General features: G+C 38.9%; 1 protein-coding gene across 9 annotated transcripts in view; it reads left to right on the top strand.

The window, feature by feature from the left end:
- Positions 1–22,168, top strand: part of ABCA5 (ATP binding cassette subfamily A member 5) — an 81,568-nt gene that overhangs the window by 46,489 nt on the left and 12,911 nt on the right. For 8 of the 9 annotated variants that reach the window (XM_068530730.1, XM_068530731.1, XM_068530733.1 and 5 more), the window contains 14 exons: positions 864–1,002; positions 2,197–2,287; positions 2,474–2,613; positions 3,571–3,690; positions 6,446–6,647; positions 8,837–9,012; positions 11,331–11,458; positions 11,846–11,983; positions 14,138–14,251; positions 15,618–15,788; positions 16,758–16,871; positions 17,261–17,395; positions 18,887–18,961; positions 19,736–19,827. In XM_068530730.1, the coding sequence (XP_068386831.1) occupies positions 864–1,002; positions 2,197–2,287; positions 2,474–2,613; positions 3,571–3,690; positions 6,446–6,647; positions 8,837–9,012; positions 11,331–11,458; positions 11,846–11,983; positions 14,138–14,251; positions 15,618–15,788; positions 16,758–16,871; positions 17,261–17,395; positions 18,887–18,961; positions 19,736–19,827 (1,835 nt within the window). The remainder of the gene's footprint in view (positions 1–863; positions 1,003–2,196; positions 2,288–2,473; positions 2,614–3,570; positions 3,691–6,445; positions 6,648–8,836; positions 9,013–11,330; positions 11,459–11,845; positions 11,984–14,137; positions 14,252–15,617; positions 15,789–16,757; positions 16,872–17,260; positions 17,396–18,886; positions 18,962–19,735; positions 19,828–22,168) is intronic. The other variant, XM_068530732.1, reaches the window with a different exon arrangement.

The following is a 22,168-nucleotide window of genomic DNA, read 5'->3' as shown; positions in this document are numbered from 1 at the left end:
GTCATCTCTCGGAAGGGGAATGGATAGGACTGACTTTCTTTATATCTGCAGTGTTTTATTTCTTTGAAAGAAGATCTGAAGTAAAATAACATTTGTTAAAGTTCAGTGGTGGCTATAAAAGTATTGTTATATTTATTATTCTCTTCAGTTTTCTATACATTTGTAATGGTTATAATAAAAATTTTAAAATAAGAACAAAATCAAACGAATAGTTCCGTTTTTCACTGTTCTGCTGATTTGATTTTTTTGTCTGTTTTGTGCTCTTCTCTGTCCGGCAGAAACAGAGAACCAGCTGGTCACTGCTTTGCACAGTGTTAGAAAGCTGCCAGGTGCACACTTGTGGCCAGGAGCCCCCTGGGTCCCCACCATCCTGCCACACGCCCTGATGCTGTAGCTTGGGGAAGACTGTGGTTCAGGCTTTGTGTTAACTTATCTTCCTCCCAATCCCCGCCACCATATTTTCAAAATTAAAAATAGTCTTAAAACAAATTTCTTTCCCTGAACTAATACAGAACATAATTCTCTAACGAGCAGTTGTTACATCTACAAAATTTAATTGTTCAGGTAAAAGCGAAATACTCGGTGTTTTGGTTTTTAGTTTGTCTATCTGATTGTTATTATACTTATGTCTTATACATTACAGACATTAGTATTTTAAAATTAAACCAAAGAAGGTATTCATATGCCAAAGCGATAGTTTTTTAAATTTATGCTAACTCACATATGAGTGGAAAACTCAGACCTAATACATTTCTGATTGGATAGAGTAACTTTAAGTGGGGAAGGTTTGCAGGGTCTGCATGAATTTTATATATTTTAGTTTTCCTGAGGATTCCCTGCCTTGCCCAACCCTTTGCACACAGGTACTGTTGCTGGATGAACCGACAGCTGGAATGGACCCTTGTTCTCGTCATATTGTTTGGAATCTTCTTAAATACAGAAAAGCTAATCGGGTGACAGTGTTTAGTACTCATTTCATGGATGAAGCTGACATTCTTGCTGGTGAGATTTTTACTTTATTTTTAAAGGTTAAGGTCATGGGGCCAAATGGGAGATTAGACATAGAAATGCTAAATTCTGAGGAATAAATAAGGAAGCTGTGCGTTCTTCACAAAAAAAGGTATTAGAGTTTTTTAAACTTACATGTTTTTGTGTTGTGTTGGGCGGTCCCCCTGACCACCCCAGGTCCAATAATCTGCCACGAAAGCTCACAGGACTCCACACAGCCACACCCCTGGGTGTGAGTTATGACAGTGAAACGGAAGGGGTTCAGGGCAGAGTCAGCAAAGGGCAAAGGCACATGGGACAAAGTCCGGGAGAAACAGGCAAGCTTCCAAGAGTCCCATCCGCACGGAGTCAGCCAGGGTGCGCTCCATCTATCCAGCAGCGAGTTGTCCTCTCGCCCAGGGTTGTTCTTTTTTGTTCTTGGGGCTGGCCGTGTGGTACCCTCTGCCTCACACGGGCCACCTGCCGGTTGCCCAGCAGGAAGCAGGTGTCAGCCATGACCTGCGTTGCCAGTGCAGCGCAGGTGCGGGGGGCCAGCCTTACCTGCTCAAAGCCGGGACTCCAGACACGGGTCAGGGGCCAGCCTCGTAAGAGGCCTTCCTAAGCTTAACGGCCTCAGGCCAGTGCTAAACACATTCACACACAGAAGACTCCAGGTTGAAACCAGCACATGACTTGAGTAGCTGTGACAAGGTCCAAGGCTCTGAGGTTCCCGAGCAACCTCTTTCTGTTCATAATACAATCTAATAAATTGGGCATGTCATTCATTTCCGCAGTAGTATCTTTGTTTAAAAAAAACCTAACGTTTTGTTTCTGTTGCTTTTTTGTCGTTTTTACATTTGGCTATTAAGGAAGTTGGGAAAGCGCTTCTGTGAGTAACCTTATAGGAAGAGTCCGAGACATTTGGAGCATATTAGGAAAGTAGACTGTAGACTTACACTGCCTGGGTGGAGCCCCTGGCTTTGTCACTTAATAGCCACGTGAAACGTGGGCAAACTGTACATGTTCTTATTGCCTTCCTGTTCTCATCGAAAAAGCAGGTGATGATAATCTATACCTTCCTCATAAGGCTGTTGTGATAATTTAATGAGCTCATACACTGGTGTCTCATAGGATAATCCAGAAAATATAAATGCCAATTATTAATGCTGTTACTAACTCTGAAATTGAAACGCATATCTCTTTTTGCAGATAGGAAAGCTGTCATATCACAAGGAATGTTAAAATGTGTTGGTTCTTCAATTTTTCTCAAAAGTAAATGGGGGATTGGCTACCGCCTGAGGTATCATTCGCTCTTTATTGACTTGTTCCTTATTATATTCTTGACCTATTGTTACTATGTTTAAGGTTTGCCATGATGTGCTTTGGCCATTTTTTTATGGCACTAACTTTAACTTAAAGCATTAGAATTTACTTTTGGCTGTTGACTGAGTAATCATAAAAAATTATGGTTTTTGGTTTTCTCTAGCATGTACATTGACAGATGCTGTGCCACGGAATCTCTTTCTTCTCTGGTTAAACAACACATACCTGCAGCTACTTTATTACAACAGAATGACCAGCAGCTTGTGTATAGCTTGCCTTTCAAGGACATGGACAAATTTTCAGGTATTCCTTACTTTCAGTTTCTTGACTGCTGAACCAGCTTCTTGCATTGGGGATGAGTTTTCTTAATTTACTTGGTTTATTTTTCTATATAATATTTACGCGCTCGCAGGTCGCCAGAGTTAATACTCTGTTTCTGCTTTATTTTGCTTTTGAAAATCAGAAATGCTGTAAGCTAACATTTCTTTTTTTTTATAAACGGCATGCAAGAAACTCCAACTAGTGTGTTAACTTACGTAAATAATTGTTTGTTTTATTGTCAAGAAAGAAAGAAATTGTTCCCTTTTTTTGTTCTGGGAATAAGAATATAAATATACATATACACAACATATATACATATGTACACACACAAATGTGTATACACACACACACAGTTGTTTGTATAAGTCCTGAGCTCTTTTCCAGTTTCATGATTTCATAATGAATTACATTTTTATACGGTAAACCCTTGAATTATTTTATTTGTGACTTTAGTTTTCTGCTTTTTGATGAGGAACTCAAACTCAGTGTCCTTTATCTGTTGAGGGATGACTTAATAAACAAAAGGATATTTCTTACTGTTGAAGATATGTTATGCAGAATTCCCATAGCATTCCTATAATTAGAAATTTTCTATGCGGTTTTCTGTGGTTTCCTTTTGAGAATAAGGAATCATTAATTAACTGAATTGAAGTACATGTGTCAACGTAATGTACTCTGCCCATCATTCTGTCTATAAAATATTTCTTAGTTTTAATTTATATTATGATGCATGTCTAATAGATATATATCTCCCTAAACAAACATTCCTTGGGGTCCTTAGCAATTTCTAAGAATGTTGAAGGGGTCCTGAGACCAAACAGTTTGAGAACACTGTGCCAGCACAGTAAATTCAGTCATATACTATTTTAAAAGGACATTTTAGAATAATTCATGATAGTGTGCTTAATGACACGACGCTCTTTCATTTTTCTCCTTTAGGTTTATTTGCTGCTCTAGACACTCATTCAGGTTTGGGTGTTATTTCTTATGGTGTTTCCATGACGACTTTGGAAGATGTATTCTTAAAGCTAGAAGTTGAAGCAGAAATTGACCAAGCAGGTAAAAACAAAACTAACGGCACATTTTACGCAATGAGCCAGACAGATAGTGATCAAGACAAATAATTGTAGAAGCATGTGGAATTTATATTTTGGGAAAGAAAGGGTAGAAATAAACAGGTAAATAGATATTTACAGAGAGTGATAGGAGTTATGAAGGAATTAGTGGGGCGGTCTCAGGAGGCAGATAGCTTAGATGGCATCTCAGGGGGGGACTGGGTTGGGATGATATTTAAAGTGAGGCCTGAATGGCAAGAAAAGTGAGATTTCATTGCAGAGCCTTCCAGATAAAGGGACCCGCTACTGCAGAGGTGTTGGTTGAGGGATGGGTTGGATGTTTCTGATGACAAAGAAAGGCCACCGTGGAGAGCCAAGGAGAGGGTAGCATGTAGTGAGCTCAGAGCTGGAGGCCAGGGGCCACATCATATTTAGTCTTTGAATGTGTTTAGTCTGGAAAAACATTTTGTTTGTTTTCTTAGTGTGATATGAAGCTACCAGAGAGTTTGAAAGCAAAGGGGTAACGTGATCTGATTTGCATTTTTAAAAACTGCATTCCGGTTGTTGAATGACGAGTGGATTTAAGGGAAGTTTGGAAGCAGGAAGAGCAGTTAGGAAGCTATTGCAGTTCATCTTAGTTTGAACTAGGATGGCTGTGTAAATAGGGAAACATGAAGAGCTCGGGGTTCTCCTAGAGGCGCTGGTGGTGACTTGCTGATGGGCTAGCGTTAGGGGTTGAGGAAAGGGAGGGGTCAAGAATAGCGTCTAAGCCTTTGGCCTGAGAACTGGAAATGGAATTGCCCTTTCCTGAGAAAGGGGGAGCAGCAGGTTTGTGGAAAGAAGGGCTCCAGGTGTGAATTTTGGTTACACTGTTGAGAGGTTTAGTAGACATCCCAGTGGAGATGTTGCCTCTGGGCTGTTTGATTCACACACTTGGAGCTAAAGGAGGGCGTTGGGCTCAAGATACAAACGCTGGATCCGCCTGTGTACCGATGGCCCCGTGGGACTGGATGAGGTGCTTCGGTGGCGAGCGCAGACACAGTGGAGGGAAGCCCCGAGGGTGAGCAGTGAAGGGCCAGGGAGGGCTGACCGGGAAGGCACCAGTAGCGCTCCTTCTGTCTTCACGAAAGGAGATGCGGGAGCTGGGGCAGCGTGGTGTTTGAGGGCAGTTCTCTGCTGACTGCTGTGAAGAGGAAGATGGCAGCAGAAAAGGGGGGTTTGGTAGCTTAGAAGACGGGGAATGTGGAAGGGTGGGAGCCAGTCATGACCTTGACACGAGTGATTTCAGTGGTGCAGTCGAGATCCGTGTGGTTTAAGCTGAGAATAGGTTGAAGGGTAGCGAGACTGGTGTGGTGCTGGGTCCTGAGAGTGAAGGAAAAGGGACGTTTCTCTCAAACGTGGAGGAAGAAAGGCGAGTTTACGATGAGGACGCAGGGGGCGGATTGCAGCTAGAGAAGGAAAGTTTACGTGAAAATGTTGGATCATTTGGAGCGATAGCAAGATCTTAAATTTGGGCATCCGTCAGTTTGATGAAACTGAGAAGAGACAAAGGTATGGGAATGGAAGGAGTAAAGGGAGCTAGAGGTCAGGATGTAGAATGCGTTAACAGTGAGTATGTCTGTCATACTGAGGATGGCGGAGAGAAGTGGGCGGAGAAGATGCCTGTGTGCGTGGTGCTCAGTACTTTCAGGCATACGAAGTAGTTTCTAGAAACGTCTGGGAAGTGGGAATAAAAGTGAGAAGGGCGAGCTCTGTTCAGGTATTATTCACTTTTCTCTACAGTACCTTTAAGCCCATTATGCAAAATAAATTTACCTCTAACATCAGCTTGCTTTCAGTTTGGTCAATTTTAATTGTTTCATTTTTTAAAGATTAGTATATATCAGATTCTGTAGAAGGCCAGTTGGAGCTCACTGAGTACTATGATTGTGATATGCAGCATTTCAGGACCTGCTTTTAGTTTGATTAGTCGCTGTGTCAGGGGAAGACAGGGACTGGACTTGGCCATCTACTGAGTCATCCGTTCAGACTGTTGAGCTGGTAAGATGCCAAGACAGCCAGGTTGTACTTAAATATTATTTTATACATTATTCTGCTCCACTCTTAAAATTTTTAATGTTTACTCATTTCTTAAACTTAGCCTAAGTCCTTCTTCATACCGAAACCAGTTTTCGTCTCTTTTTATTATTTTTCATCTCTTTTAAGTTGAATCACTGTTGTGAAAGTAACATATCTTGATTTCTATCCCCATCCAGTAGTTTTGTCAGGTTTTGGTCTAATGGAATCAATCATATAGGATGTCTCTTTTGCTTATGTTTATTCTGGTTTCTTTTACTTAATGTAATGTTTGTAAGATCAAGCTACTATGGTTATACAATAGTTTGTTCACATTCATTGTTTTACACTATTCTATTACAGGAATATTTCATGACTTATTTATTCTTTCACCTGTTGATAGACATTTGGGTTCTTTCCAGCATGTGGCTATTGGATAGGGTACTAGCTAAGGATATTCTTGTACATGTGTTTCAGTGAGCCTCTGTACATAATTCTGTTGGATTTATACCTGAGAGAGAATGTCCTGGGTCATAAGCTGTGCACATGTTCAGTTTTAATAATATTGCCAAAGTATATGACTGTCCCCTTTGTCCTGTATCACTGCCAGGTGTGTGCTACTTTGAAATTTACATGCTTCAGAAAGGTTTTCATCTTTTTAAGGAATATAACGTAAGTTTCTATCGTTTTGTTTTGGCAAATAGATTATAGTGTATTTACTCAGCAGCCACCAGAGGAAGAATTGCATTCAAAACCCTTTGATGAAATGGAGCAGAGCTTGCTTATTCTTTCTGAAACCAAGGCTTCTCTGGTGAACACCATGAGTGTTTGGAAACAGCAGGTGTTTAAAATCGCAAAGTTTCACTTCCTTACCTTGAAACGTGAAAGCAAATCAGTGAGATCAGTGTAAGTATAATCGCTCTTCTGTCTATGAGTTGTTTTTTTAAGGATACAAACTGGATTTACCATCTTAGTCTTTAAAATGTAGACATATGTAAATAATCTGTGTAGTTTTGAAAGATTAAAACGGTAATTTCACAATGTCAGAGAAAAAAATTATACCTCTAGTAATTTCATTGACTATCATGAGAGCCTTAACTCTTTTTTAAAACCAGCACTTTTTTTGTCTCATCTATAAAATGAGGGAGTGACAAATAATTTTCTCTAATTGTGTAATTTTTGAATTACTGTCATTGTATTTAAATTTTATTTTGCATTTACATTTTTCACAATTGTTTTGCCTCTATTACTAATATTTATGACTGTTTTTTTGGTAAACAGCAGGAAGAATAAGTTTTATCCTTATTTATCAGGTGAAGAAACGGAAATATAAAAAAGGGCTTATAGCTGGTAGAACTGGGATCAGAATGACGTCTTTTCCACTTAGCCGTGTCTCTGTCACTTAGGTTCCCACGGGCTGCTAGACGTTGAATTACTTAGAAGTAACGTTAAGTACTTTTATACACCACGCTGTCTTGTTGGATCCAAAATGGCGGTAGAAATAAAACTTAATAATCAAGAATAATAGTTTTGTTATATGTTTGAAATATGCTGAATTCATTTGCTTTTTGCCCAGACTTATTCAATATCAAAGAAATGTCAGTCACATATCTGATTTATTCCTGTGTCAGCATTAGTGAGAGAAAAACCTTTGTTTAAATCAGCATGTGTCCGTTTATTTAATTGAATACTACTCTCATAAAATACTCCCTGAAAAACAGTAAAAGAATCTCGGCTCCGGCTGCCATAACAAAGTGACAAAGACTGGGTGGCTTGAACGGCAGAAGTTTATTTTCCCACAGTTCCCGAGACTGGGAGTGAGGTCAGGGTCCACGTGGTCGGGTTCTGTTGAGGACTTTTCCTGGCTTGCAGCTGGGCACCCCTCTCGCTGTGTGTGCACACAGGGAAAGAGCCAGAGAGCAAGCTCTCTGGTGCCTCTTCTTCTAAGGGCACCAATCCCGGCATGAGGCCATGCCCTCGTGACCCCGTCTGACCCTGATGACCTCCCGGAGGACTCATCTTCAGATGCCATCGCCTTGGGGGTTAGGGCTTCTGCGTGTAAATTTGGGAGGAGGGTGACAGACATTCAGCCTACTACAAGAAGTGTTCCATGGTCAAATCTGTATTGACCATGCATGTAGAAAATATTGTAACTTACATTTCCTCTCTTAAAGATTTGTCCATTAGCATATAAAAACACATGAGCCGCTCTATGGTAAAGAAATTATTTCAACTTTGTTTAACTTGGAGTTTCCAAATATTTTTTAATCATGAATTTTGTTTTTAACCTAAAACACCCATTAACTTATCATGGAACTAGAGTTCAGTGCAGTATAGGTCTGCTTACAATTTAAGAATGACTTAAAATTATAGGGTTTCTGAAAATTATAAAATGCTGATGTGTGATAACCTAAGCTCTCTCTACCCACTGTTGTGACACCTGTCACACACACTGTAGAGATATTTTGCAGGCTGAGACGGAAAGTTACCTGTCTCTCAGGTGGAAGGGCATTTTGAGTGGGTAGTAGAATTATGTGCTGGGCCAGCGGCACACGATTGTCTTTATCACTCACTGTAGAGGAGAAATGGAAATTGATGTGGTTAGGATGACATTTCAAAGATAACGAGTCATCCTCAGTTTTCACTGTATTTTTATTTTCTTCACTGCATCTAAAATATTTTTGTATCAGATATTTTCTAAAATATTTGGAGAGTACATAGGATAGAGGTAGGGCAGGGAATAGTTCCTTCAGGAGAATAGAGATATAAATGTGACACAATGTCTATTTTGTTTTTAAGTTACAACTACAGGTTTACATGCCCTATAACAATTTCAAGGTGGCTCTGATCTAAAATACACTTTTATAACTTTTAATTTTATCATTGAATATTGGCTTTCTTTCCAATATTGTCATGAGACCATTTTGGAGAGTAGAATTTCTATCCCAAGTGCGAATTTTTCAAGCTTTTTTTTTTTTTTTTTTTAAACATCTTTATTGAATAAATGAGTACCTTTTAACTGTCATGTGAAGGAAGATTGTTTTGTAGATTTACATATTAATGTGCCTTGAACTGTGTATTTGTTTTCCTTTCAGGTTGCTTCTGCTTTTAATTTTTTTCTCAGTTCAGATTTTTATGTTTTTGGTGCATCACTCTTTTAAAAATGCTGTTGTTCCTATCAAACTTGCTCCAGACTTATACTTCCTAAAACCTGGAGATAAACCTGATAAATACAGAACAAGTCTGCTTCTTCAAAATTCTACCGGTGAGAGTATGTGCAGGTTTGTGAATGTGTGTTGGTGGGGCCTGGGGTGAGGGGTAGATATAGGTCAGAGATTTGGATTTTAGAAATATATGTATGGGAAAGGCGTGGTCTGCGTGCATGAACCTAAATTAAGTAAAACTCCTCACTGATGCTGAGTAATACATTACAGAAATGAAATTTTGGTTTAAGTGTAGATGACAGTTTTAAAAATGTTCTGATTTATACTGTTTATAATCATAAAATTTCCTTTTTTAAGAGTAGCGACATTATTCTCAGAGCAGCATGTTTCATCTCAAAGTTTATGATGCGCAAAATAAACTTCAGAAGTTGAAAGACCCTCTTTAGAAAGAGTTACGGCATGTAATATTTATGCAGTTATATATCTAAATAGAAGTGTTTAAACAATTTTTAAGGACTATCTGAAAAACTAGAACTAAGGACGATTGTCTTAGAAATCTCTATGATCACATACATTAAATTTGTAATGGATATTTTTGGACTTGCTATTGATTCTTTTTATTACATAATTACATCAAATATGAAAGAAATTTTAAGACATACGGCTTTGTGCAAACCTCAGAATAAATTTTTAAAAACCTGATATAGGACTTTGATTTTCAAAATATTAAAACCTAATTCAGAATTTGACGTGAATTAGATGTTTCTACACCATCTCCCATCTGTGTGGATAGTTTATAGTCCCAAGGTTCTTGAAGAGGAAAGTGAGCTAACTCTGTAGTTTACAGTAAAACAGAAGCAGCTTCATTTGCTTATCTTGCTGAAATATGTTGGAAAGTTGCATTTCGTTTACCCTTTCTACACGCACAAATTCTTTGGAGTTTAACATTTCCCAGCACTTCACCTGTATTCTAGTATCTTTCCTTTTTGATTCACTATTAACTGAAAAGCTTTGCCCGGTGTTAAAATAATAGTCATAGTTAGGGACAGTTACAGATGGCCGTTACAATCATCACTCTTCAATTCTAGCTCTCTGTTTGTGATGTAACCTTTATTCTTTTGGAGGAAGAAGGTATTTAGTGATAGAAAGCACTCTTGAATAGAAAATGTTATGTTTCTCAATTTATTGCTCCCATTAGAATTCTTATTTTGGTTTTAATATACATTTCACATTGCTGAAAGACAGTACTACGTGGAGCCTTACACTCTGATATTGTGACTTTTTTTGTGTGTTTGGGGAATTGTACATTATCTCAAGTATTTCTGCTTGGCGTTCACTCTCACCGATCTGCAGAAATTATAGTATCTTCAAAGTTTTGTCCCATCTGTTAATTTTAAGTGTTTCTAGAGTTGCTTACATCCGTCTGTCTTTCTATCTATCTATCTCACATTTTCCTAGACCTTGTTGTTGGTCCTAAAGGCACATTTCCTTTAGGGTTCACTGGTCTCTGTGTGTATATATTGGTTGGTGTCTTATCCTCCTGGCAAAGCTTTTCTGTTATCACAGGTGATACAGTTCCTTCAGTTATAATAGAGCCCTCTTCTCGAGAGGACAGAGCCTCTCTGGCATCTGGAAGTGAGAGATCAGTTAAGGCACTAGGTTGGGAGTAGATGTCTTATCACTGAAAGCACCGTTCTCTCTGACATTCACGTTTGTTGCTGAGTCTGAGCCACCGGCCATGCTACTCAGTTACTGCCAGTGTTTTCCTTTGTTTGGTTTTGATTTCTCTGAAAAGCCACCCTTGTCCATCCTTGAATCCTGGCTTTTGTGATGATGGACAGAGAACTGTTTCCACTCATCAGGCATGTTGGTATAGATTTAGACCTCGAACAGGATTCAGAATCTCCCCCTTGGCTCCAGGCTATTTAGAGAATATAGATGGAGACCTGGTTATGGGTTTTACTATTTTAAAGTAGTAACGCAGTTGACATTTATGCAATTTGTCTGTTCAGAGCATGCAGCAGTCCTCCAGGGAGTGATGCCACCTAACTCCACACCCTGGCTCCTCCCTCTCTGAGCGTGGCAGGTTACCTTGTTGCATAAAACTGCCAGATAGATTTTTACTCTCACTGTTGAACCAGATCGCACATATTATAGGTAAACTCTGAATGCGGGTAGTATCAGTAGCAGCAGCGGCAGCTGAAATGGCGCAGTTGCTGTGTGTCAGGCTCTGTTCTGAGGTCTGCGCGTCTGGACCTGGATTTGAATCCATGCTGACTGGTCCCAGAGCCAATGTTCTTAATCATGTCTTAGCCAATGGAGAGAAAATACTTCTTCAAAAACAGAGCTCTAAGTGTTACTAAAAGCCTGTGTCTGTTTCTCATTTAAACTGATTCTTTGTTATTTGCTTATCTTCTAATACCAGACTCAGATATCAGTGATCTTCTTAGCTTTTTCACCAACCAGAACATAATGGTGACAATGTTTAATGACAGTGACTACGTGTCTGCCGCTCCGCACAGCGCAGCTTTAAATGTGATGCAGTCAGAAAAGGTAAGAGTAGTGTGTGGGATTAAGATATTTCCTCTAAAATCAATCGTTTGCTAATTTGACCTTATTAGTTGGAAATTAAAATTTACGTTTGGAAATAGCTGGCTGTGTTTACTTAGGATATATTTTATGCCCTGATGGAGGACCAATAAATAAAGCTCTGAAGAATTTAATTATTTTTATGTTATTTTTTTGTTTAAAATATCAAAATATCTAGATTCCAAACCAGGTTATTTTTATCTATCATTGAGTAGTATTTCTATGATTTGTTGAACCAGTTTTCAGTACAGTGAGAGTTAACTTAGCTGGTGAGAAAAGCTTGGTACATAGCAATCATATATTCATTTATATTTATGTATACTATATAATAACTATTTTTTTGAATTGTAGGACTATGTTTTTACTGCTGTTTTCAACAGTACTATGGTTTATTCTTTACCTGTATTGATGAATATCATTAGTAACTACTATCTTTATCATTCAAATGTGACTGAAAGCATCCAGGTCTGGAATACCCCATTCGTTCAAGTAAGCAAACTTAAAAATATTTATGCGTGTGTGCGTGTGTGCATAAAATAACTGTTAAAAGCCAAGTGATAATAACAGATGAAATCTGTAGAAGTTCATCTTGTGACATCTCCTAGTCTTAAAACTTGAGCTGGGGATGGTTCACATCCTGGGTTTAGGAGTCTCTAGTATGAGTTCGCTTCATGGTCAAGGAGGTTCTGTCTTGGTACTGATATTTTTGTAAAGCATGAGTAGTTTTTATATTAGTCAGAGAAGAAAAATTCAGATAATTAAAAATGAATATTGTTCATCTGAAATCTAGATGCTGGGTATTGAACCTTGAGAAGTCACCCAGTCATTTTTCCTCTAGGCCAGACAGTTGGATTATAGATATGAAAAGCCACTTAAGTCTCCAGGAAAATAGTCAACATTTTTCTCTGAATACTAGTATTGTTTTTCATATGTTGAAAAATAAATGGACAAATATCTTTCGGTAATAGCATTTTCTGCTTTCCGTTGCCATACTGTTTTTCAAAAGCTTTATTGAGATGTACTTCAAACACCATCTGATTCACCCATATGAATGTACAATTCAGTGGTTTTTATTATGTTCATAGAGTTTTGCAACTCTATGTTAAAAAACGTGACATACTCTATCACTCTTGCTTTTGTGAGGCATCGTATTTCTTACATTTTGGGGGTAAGGCGGTACATAGTAGTAGTATCATTCACCAATTTTGAGAATATAGGCAGAAGAGAGATTTTGGCTTTGTTTTGGTGGAATGGAGACATTGATTTCAGCTTTGATCCTGGTGGCATTTGAAGGTATGAATCTGGAGAGATTTCTGGGCAGGAAATAAATATTTGTGAGTCACCAGTGCATAGGTGACATAGAAATCATCATCGAAGTTGTAGATCATCCCTGTGATGTTTTCTTCCCCCTGTGATTTTTGTTGCTGTTGTTGAGAAATATTTCAATCCTACAGAAAGTAAACAACTGTGTATTTAGTACCCACATATTTCAAATGTTAGTATCTTGTTTTTTCTTATTTATTAAAACGTTAAAGACACAGGTGAAACCTCCAGTGCACCCCTCCCCAGTCTTGTCTTCTTTCCTCCACAGTTCAAAATGTTTAATTCCCGTGCACGTCTTTATGGTGTTACCACATTTGTGTGTATCTGTAACTATTACAAAAGATCTTTGCTTCTTAACATTTTCCATCAAACACTGACATACAACCATACCATTGTTTAAAACCAGATGGAAAGAGTGAGACTTTTTAAAGTTCCCTATTCACAGATATAATCTTGTTCACGTTCCACATTTTTTCCCCTTCGATGATGAGATTCCGTGTAATTGAGTCCAACTGTCATCTCATTAATCTCCACTTCTTGTGCTACTCAGCTTACACATTGGTTGGTTCTGTCTGGGTCCTCCCCTGTAAGGTACCGGAGTTTGGGACGAATTCTACAACGTCATATGGCATGAATTAAGGAACTGGCTTTATTGCTAGAAACTCGGGAGGCCGGGGCCGACAGGACGCAGCCTCTCTCCACATCATCCCGTGGCACTGAGCGTGGTTCTGGGTAGCTTGCATCTGGGGCACCGGCGGTTTACGAGGTTGTCTGGAGACGTTTGCTGTCCGCACCTGGAGCCACAGGCTGTCGGAGTCACAGTTCCCCCTGCGGGGAGTAAGCAGCTCCTGGTTCCCTAGGAAGCTGAGCTGGGGTGTGACTTCTCCCAGGGGAGGAAAGGAGGGTTCCCGGGCCCCAGCTGGCTCATAGCGCAGTCCAGGCACCGGGGATGGCATCACGGTCATCCTGAGGGGGTCACGTTCGTTGCGTAGAACCGCTGGTAGACGGGTTAACTGCGCTTCACTACAGTATTGTTTTTAACTAAATGGTGAACCTTAATTACTGTGCTGTATTGTTCTGTGTACTTCCGTACGAAAATGGAAGGCCGATAATTTGCTCAGGATCCTATAGCCGTTTAATGTGTCAAATCGGTACTGTAGCCCGCTGTGTTAACTCTGCCGCCTGTTGCTTCATGTAGACTGTTGTCTAGGGTAGGTATCCTAACATGTTTCTTCGGAGGTTTTGGTAGTCTTTTAGAAAGTAGTAACGTGATATAAAGCTATTCTCACTTCGATTTCTTATTCTGTGGTTGTCTTTCAGGAAATTACAGACATAGTTTTTAAAATTGAGCTGTATTTTCAAGCAGCTTTACTTGGGGTTATTGTTACCGCGATGCCACCTTACTTTGCCATGGAGAATGCAGAGAATCATAAGGTAATGAATGACTCAGTTAAAAAATTACAGGTGCAGTTGACTAATAAGAAATCTTAGACAAAAAATTAACCTACCTTGTGTGAGTGCAAGACTTCTGTGCAATTATTATTTCAAGAATAAGTAAGTGGAGTATAAATACATTTATTACGGTAATAGTAATAACCCTCACTTATTATTTGAGTGCTCGTCATGTGCTTTAAAAGTTTTATTGCTGGGTCGTATTCCATGGTGTGGATCTGGATTGCTTCCAGTTTTAACTATTATGAATTAAGGTGCTATGGACATTTGCTCCAGGTTTTTGTGTGAATGTAAGTTTTCATTTCTCTGGGATAAATACCCGAGGGTATACTTGCTGTGTCTGTCGTATGGTGATTGCATGTTTAGTTTTATAAGAAATTGTTGATCTGTTTTTCAGGGTGGGTAAACCATTTTGCTTTCCTACCAGCAATGTGTGAATGACAAAAGCATGGATTATCCAAAATCATTTCATTTGACGTGGTCTATGTTTTTATACTTATATTGAAATTTATATTTTCCTTCTTCTAATTCATTGAACACGAAAGTTGTCCATTTTTAAAATCATTTCTCTTCTTTGTCTTAACTAATATTTATAGCCCACTCTTCTCTTACCTTCTCTATGGCTAGCTCTTTCTTATAACACATTTAATTATTATTAACAGATGTTTCACAGATGACAAAAATCAACTGAATAAGATTGTTAGGTATTTGTATTTATGAAAGATTCTTAAAATTTCAAATTAAATAACGAGAGGGTTAGGAAAACGATGATCATTTAAGTTTACTGTTTGTACACTTGCAAATGCTATTCCCTTGTGGTAATAAGAAACAGCTAACATTTTTTATACACAGGAGTGTGTAAAAGGCTTTCAAATGCATCACCAGTGCTTAAGCTGAGAGCCCTGTGTAAATCAGCGGGTACTTGGCCATTTATTAGTGTTTTCGTGAAAGGTCAGTATTTAAAAGTGAGAATCCTTTTTCTTAAACCTATTTTTCTCTCTATTTCCACAGAATTTCAAAAGCAGTTATGTTTTGGCTGCTTACTGTTTGCACAGCTATAACCCCCATGACACCTTTTACTTTATTTTAGTTTTGTGTTTCTTAGCTGCACTGCTGTATCCTGATGCTGAAAAATTTTGTTGAAATGTTTACACCTCAGAAATAATGAGCCAGATTACAGGCTAGATGGAATTTATATTTAGCTGTAGGAGGGCTTTTATTACCTATTGACGGAATGTGACCTTTTTTATTGATGTAAAATTAAGAGTTCTACAATCATTTGCTAGAGTTTTTCGTTTGCAAGATGTTTAAAATTACAATCAATTTTTGCTTTTTTTTTTTTTTTTAGATCAAAGCTTACACTCAACTTAAACTTTCGGGTCTTCTGCCTTCTGCATACTGGATTGGACAGGCTCTTGTTGACGTCCCCTTATTCTCTGTGGTTCTTACTTTGATGTTAGGCAGTTTATTTTCATTTCATTATGGATTATATTTTTATGCTGTCAAGTTCCTTTCTGTGGTAAGTTAACATCAGTTGTATTCATGCTATTTATAAATAAAATGTTATTTTAAAAAGCTAGATCTTTATAAATGTGGTAATTGTCTGATTGAGTAATTGTGATGTTCCAGAAAACAGAACCGACATCTATCTAATTTTTGTATACGATACCTACAATCAAGGCAGTTTATATTGCCCTAAGTGATTTTTAAAAACAATAACTTCACCATTATGAAATAATTCCTTGAAACTGAGGTGGTCTTTCATGTAGACTGCCTACTTGTATGTAATCAGGAATACTTAAACAGTCCTTCCTTTAAATGTCTTCTTTGTCTCTGTGCCTGAAAATAATTTCACAAAGAAGAAGCTCTTTTATTCCATAATTTAAAGTATGGCTTAAAATACTAAGGAAGAGTGTGATTTGCATTCATATTCGTATGTCGATGACTGACACTAGATCCTTTCCTATGAATTATATTAGAAAAAAGCAAAAACAGAGCTTGGTAGGTTGGGGTTGCTGAAAGTCAGCTTAGGAGCTTTGCCAGAGGCCATCCTGACCTTACAGATTAATTTCCACCTTATAACTTAATAAATGTTTTTCTTAAAAATTTACAAAGTACATTAAGCGCTGTACAGTAAAATAGAAGCTAATAGTTGATGGAGATTGATAAAGCCGTAACCAGCTATGCTTGCTTTTCATAATAAAATGGTAAGAGACAGTATTTTACTTGGCATAAAAAAAGAGCTACAAATAGTATTTAGTTTAAATGGCTTATTCAAGATTGTGTTAGCAGTTAAAAACGTGAGTTTTATTGATTTAGGAGTAACTCCTCAAGGAACTACAGTTTCCGTGTTTTTGGAGCGATTTGTTGAGCAGTAAAACTTGAAGAATAATTATTCCCTAATGATTTAATGTGACTGGTATTTCACATCATATGTACGGTTAGCTACTCATATTTTTACATAAAAATACACATTTCTGTCTTGCAGGTTTTTTGCCTTATTGGATATGTTCCATCAGTTATTCTGTTTACCTATATTACTTCTTTCACTTTTAAAAAAATTGTAAATACCAAAGAATTTTGGTCATTTATCTATTCTGTGGTAAGTCACATTTTATATTATTTTGTCTCAGCTTTTCCTAGCCCGTTATTTGAAAGTCATGGACTCTTCTCATGATTATACTGAAAGGGTTGCTGTGTCGTTTCCGAGTGCAGAGCTTAGCTAGCTAGCAGCATCTGTTAGTGTGTGTGCGTCTTCGGCCCCGTCCACCCCACGAAGGGATGATACTTTGTTGCATTTAACAACTAGCATGACAAGGATGCCAGCTACGAAAAACTGGTGTCGGCGCTCTTGACACTTTCTGGCTAGGTATCTGCTGTGGTTCCAGGTTTTATTAGAAGATTAAAGACATAGTTAATGCTGAGGCACCCAGTAAGTTTGTATGAAATTGCTAAACATCTTTTCACTTGTTTTCTCATTTTTTTCTTTAGACAGCATTGGCTTGCATTGCAGTCACCGAAATAACTTATTTTATGGGATATACAGTTACAGTGATTCTTCATTATGCCTTGTGCATAGCCATTCCAATCTATCCGCTTCTGGGTTGCCTGATTTGTTTCATAAAGGTAGGTCTGTTAGGTGTTCTGATATTTTTTAAAAAGGGTAAATAATGACTGCCTAATCTTTGGGATCTTAGCTCTTGTACTGAAGTAGTAAAAAAAAAAAAAAAATCAGGTTGGCTGCTAGTACTTGATTTAAATATTATTAATGTAGCAGTAAATGTAAAATTACTGTGGAATCTTTTCAAGCATGTTTCTAAACTGCAGATTCTCAAAGGAGAAGGACTGTGTTCATTACATGGTCTTTCATGCCCAAAACAATGTACGTAAATTAGAAGTATGATCTGACTGCAGTCCATATGTGTTGGACTGGGGAGTTTTGGGGGAGTTTTTCAAGTGTATTGTACTATACAGGGATGAGGAAAAATAAAGTTTGAGCGATTTTTTTTCAAGAAGAAAATAGAGGAACAAATTAATTTTATTAAGCCTGGTTAATTGAAAACAATTTCTGTGGTTAGAAAAAAAATTAAGTGATGAATTATTAATTTAGGACGATTGCTGATTAATTCTACTGACACACCTCTTTACCTCGCTCCCCTCCCTTTTTTTGGCTTAAGTTTATAATTTAATTTATACCTGCTCTGATAGGCATATTTTGGTGTGAGGAAGATTTTAATCTAACTACAAAACATGGCTATAAATATGAACAGCTAGCTAATTTATAGAGGAGACGTGTTTGCTGTTAAATGCATTTTTTTCATTTTAATCTGAACGTTTCTACATGTTGCAGCTAAAAGAAAATTGGTTCCTCTGCGCACAGCGCTTCCGACACCAAACGTGTGGGTTTTCCCTGACATTCAGCAGTTCTGACACTGGCCAGAGTTAGCGCAGACCCCATGGGTTCAGGGGTCAGTCCCGCAGGCGGCCCCCCGCTTCAGATTCCAGTCACAGGTCGTGGGTCCCCAGGCCACCCACGTTCTGTCTGACTTGGACCCCTTCTCGGGGGTCAGTACTTTGCTCTAGAACTGGCTCCCAGAACTCGGGGAAGCACTTGGTTTACTCTTCCCGGCGTATTGTGACGGATGCACAAATAAACAGCCAGGTGGAGAGGGCCGCAGGGCAGGGTCCAGAAGGGTCCCAAGGGCAGAGCTCCTGAAGGGAGTGAGCCGTCCTCCCGCGTGAGCATGCTCTCTGAGCCCCGTGTTAGAGGCTTTGTGGAGGTCCCATGACTTGGGCAAGATGAGCTAACCAGTCTCCGCGCTCTTCTCCCCTCCCTGGTGGTGGCACCTGGGGCGGGAAGTTCCAGCTCTCTAGTCCGGCTGGCCCTCTGTCAGTCAGCCTCCATCCTCCCCTGAGAGTCCCCTCGTTAGCGCAGACTCAGCTGAGGTTGAGAGGGGCTTGTTTTATACAGCGCGAGACACTCCTATCCCCTCTGTCACTCAGGAAATTCCAAGGGTTTTAGAAGTTCTGGGCCAGGAACTGTGTGGTCAAAGACCACATTTCATTATATCACAGTATCACAGCCACATACAAATTTTCAAAAAATGTTTGCCTTAGATTTCTTGGAAGAATATTCAAAAAGAAGAGGACACCTACAACCCATGGGATAGTCTTTTGGTGGCCGTTATATCGGTAAGAAATAACTGTGTTAGCACGTTACCTTATGAGTGGTTTGGTCATGTGATTTTAACTCTCTTTTTAGTTTTTATCCCGTTGCATAAAAATGAAGGTGCATAAGAAGTCAAGTGTGTTAGTCAATGCTAGCTAATGTGCATTTCACTTACTGAATACATCCACTTTAATGTACTTGTTTTTTTCATGTCATTAATACTATTTAATGATAATTCTGGCTTCCATAGAAACAAAAACAAAGCCGTTTTAAAATTATAATTTATGAAGCTGACAACAGATGAACTTTACAGAGGTAGAAAAGTATGTGAGGGATCATTTTACTAAAAATCTACCTTGGTTTGTATTAACATTTATTCTTTTTTTTTTTTCAACATCTTTATTGGAGTATAATTGCTTCACAATACTGTGTTAGTTTCTGTTGTACAACAAAGTAAATCAGCCATATGCATACATATATCCCCATAGCTCCTCCCTCTTGCATCTCCCTCCCACCCTCCCTATCCCACACTTCTAGGTCATCGCAAAGCACCGAGCTGATCTCCCTGTGCTATGCGGCTGCTTCCCACTAGCTATCTGTTTTACCTTTGGTAGTGTATATATGTCCATTAACATTTATTCTTAACTCATTGCATGACATGCAAAAAAAAATTGTGATGAATTTTTTCGGTGATGGTAAGGAACCTGATGTATGTGGTTTTGGTTCTGTTGGTACACGGGGAAAAAAAAAAAACCCCAAGTGATTCAGTCACGAGCTGTAACCTGTTTTTCTTTTAGCCTTACCTGCAGTGTGTGCTGTGGATTTTCCTCTTACAGTACTACGAGAAAAAATATGGAGGTAGATCATTAAGAAAGGATCCCTTTTTCAGGTCAGTTTTTTAAATTTCAGGTTTAATTTTTTAAAATTTTAATGTTTTTTTTTTTTTTTTTTTTTTACTATATTGACAGAGTTGTGCAGCCATCACCATAATCTGATTGTAGGTCATTTCCATCACCCCCAAAAAGAAACGTTGTGTCCGCTGGTCACATCCTTCCCGCCTCAGCTGGCCCCCAGCCCTATGTAACCACTAATCTACCTTCTGTCTCCATAGATCTGCATATTTTACACACTCATTTAAATGGAATTATGCAAGATGGGGTCTTTTCTTGTCTGGCTTCTTTTACTTGGGCATAATGTTCTGGAAGTTCATCCACGTTGTAACATGTAGCAGTACCTCATTACCTTTTTGTTTGTTTGTGTTTGCAGAGTAATATTACATGGTAGGGATCTACCACACTTGATCTATTTATCGGCTGATTGGCATTTGAGCTGTTGCCACTTTTTGGCTATTGTGAGTCATGCTACGATGCACATTTGAGTGCAAGTATTTGTGTGGACGTACATTTTCATTTCTCTTGGGAGGATACCTAGGAGTGGAATTGATGGGTCATTGTGGTAGCTTTATGTTTAACCTTTTCAAGAACTGCCAGAATGTTCTCCACAGTGACTGCACCATTTTACTCCTGGGAGTGGATGAGGGTTCTGTTTTCTTCACGTTGTTTCCCATATGTGTTATTGTCTTTTTGATTTTAGCTATTCTCGTGGGTGCACGTTAGTGTCTCATTGTGGTTCTTATTTGCACTTCCCTGACGATTCGTGATGCGGAGTGTCTTTTCATGTGCTTATTGTTCATTTTTATATCTACTTTGGAGACGTGTCAGTCTGAATCCTTTGCCCGTTTAAAAACTTGGGTTGTCTTTATGTTATTGAATTTTGAGTTTTTTTTAATATATTCTGGATACAAATCTCTTATCAGATGTATTTTAAAATATTTTCTCCAAGTCTGTGCATTTTTTTTCAAAGGATGTTTTAAATTTGAAGAAGAGTTATTTCTTGAAATATGGCCATTGGTACTAGATTGGTTCTGAATTTCTTCTTTATATTTCTCACACATTTGTTTGTTTATTTGCTGAGTATTCACATTCTGGAGAAAACTGGAAAGTACTGGTAAATGTGTAGCGGTTATTCACTAGCCACTGGACCCCGTCTCTCATCCACGGAGGCAGAGCTTCTGGCTCTCCTTCTGCGTCTTTGCCTTTATTCCTGCTCTCGTCTGGGGGGAGATATCAGCATCCACCCGGATGACCCTTCCAACACCGTAACCCCTCCGCTTCTGATTCTCTCCAAGCCAGTGACTTGCGTCTCTGTTCCACTTCACGCTCTGTTTGCATCAGAGCCACTGATGGTGCCACATACTCGTCCCCTCGACACTCAGCTCTGTTGTAGCTGTTTGGCAACCCTACGCCCTTACCTACTCAGCACCTTCCCATCTTGCCCTTTCCCGTAGTTCTCGCAGGCCTTCTTTCTATCCCTCAGATTCTCAGAGTCACCTCAGCTCACCTCACTTCTTACTTCTCAGTGGACGATCAGGAAACAGAAGCACCTGATTATAAATTATAAAGTGTGTACACACTTGTCCACATCTTTCGCCGCTCTTGCTTTTCCCCAGCCCCAGAGGAAGGTGTCCGCCCTGTTATCCACGTCTTCCCGTGTTCTGTCTGCTTAAAGATGTTGCTCAGTCAGCTCTCTTTTCCTGTGTCTTTCCCTTTTGGATCTTATTAGGGTAGATTTCCCTTTGGGAGGAGGTCGCCTTCCTCCCATATAAAACAAAGTAATACATGTCAGAACTCATCAGTCACATTGAAACCCGAATCCCTCTCTAGCTCGTATCCCTTCTTTCCTTTTTTTTTTTTTTTTTTTTTTTGATCACACGTATATTTTTTATTTTTTCAACGTTTTTATTGGAGTAGAATTGCTTTACAATGGTGCGTTAGTTTCTGCTTTATAACAAAGTGAATCAGTTATACATACACATATATCCCCATATCTCTTCCCTCTTGCGTCTCCCTCCCTCCCTCCCTCCCAACTGGTCACAAAGCACCGAGCTGATCTCCCTGTGCTATGCGACTGCTTCCCACTAGCTATCTATTTTACATTTGCTAGTGTATATATGTCCATATATATACACTACCACTCTCTCACTTTGTGCCAGCTTACCCTTCCCCCTCCCCGTGTCCTCAAGTCCATTCTCTAGTAGGTCTGTGTCTTTATTCCCGTCTTGCCCCTAGGTTCTTCATGACTTTCTTTTTTTAGATTCCATATATATGTGGTCGCATGTGGTATTTGTTTTTCTCCTTCTGACTTACTCCACTCTCTATGACAGACTCCAG

The sequence above is a fragment of the Eschrichtius robustus genome, chromosome 20 (genome assembly GCF_028021215.1).
Source record: "Eschrichtius robustus isolate mEscRob2 chromosome 20, mEscRob2.pri, whole genome shotgun sequence".
NCBI classification, from domain to species: Eukaryota; Metazoa; Chordata; class Mammalia; order Artiodactyla; family Eschrichtiidae; genus Eschrichtius; species Eschrichtius robustus.
Note: the sequence above shows the minus strand (reverse complement) of the source record. Positions and strands in the feature narration are given on the sequence as shown.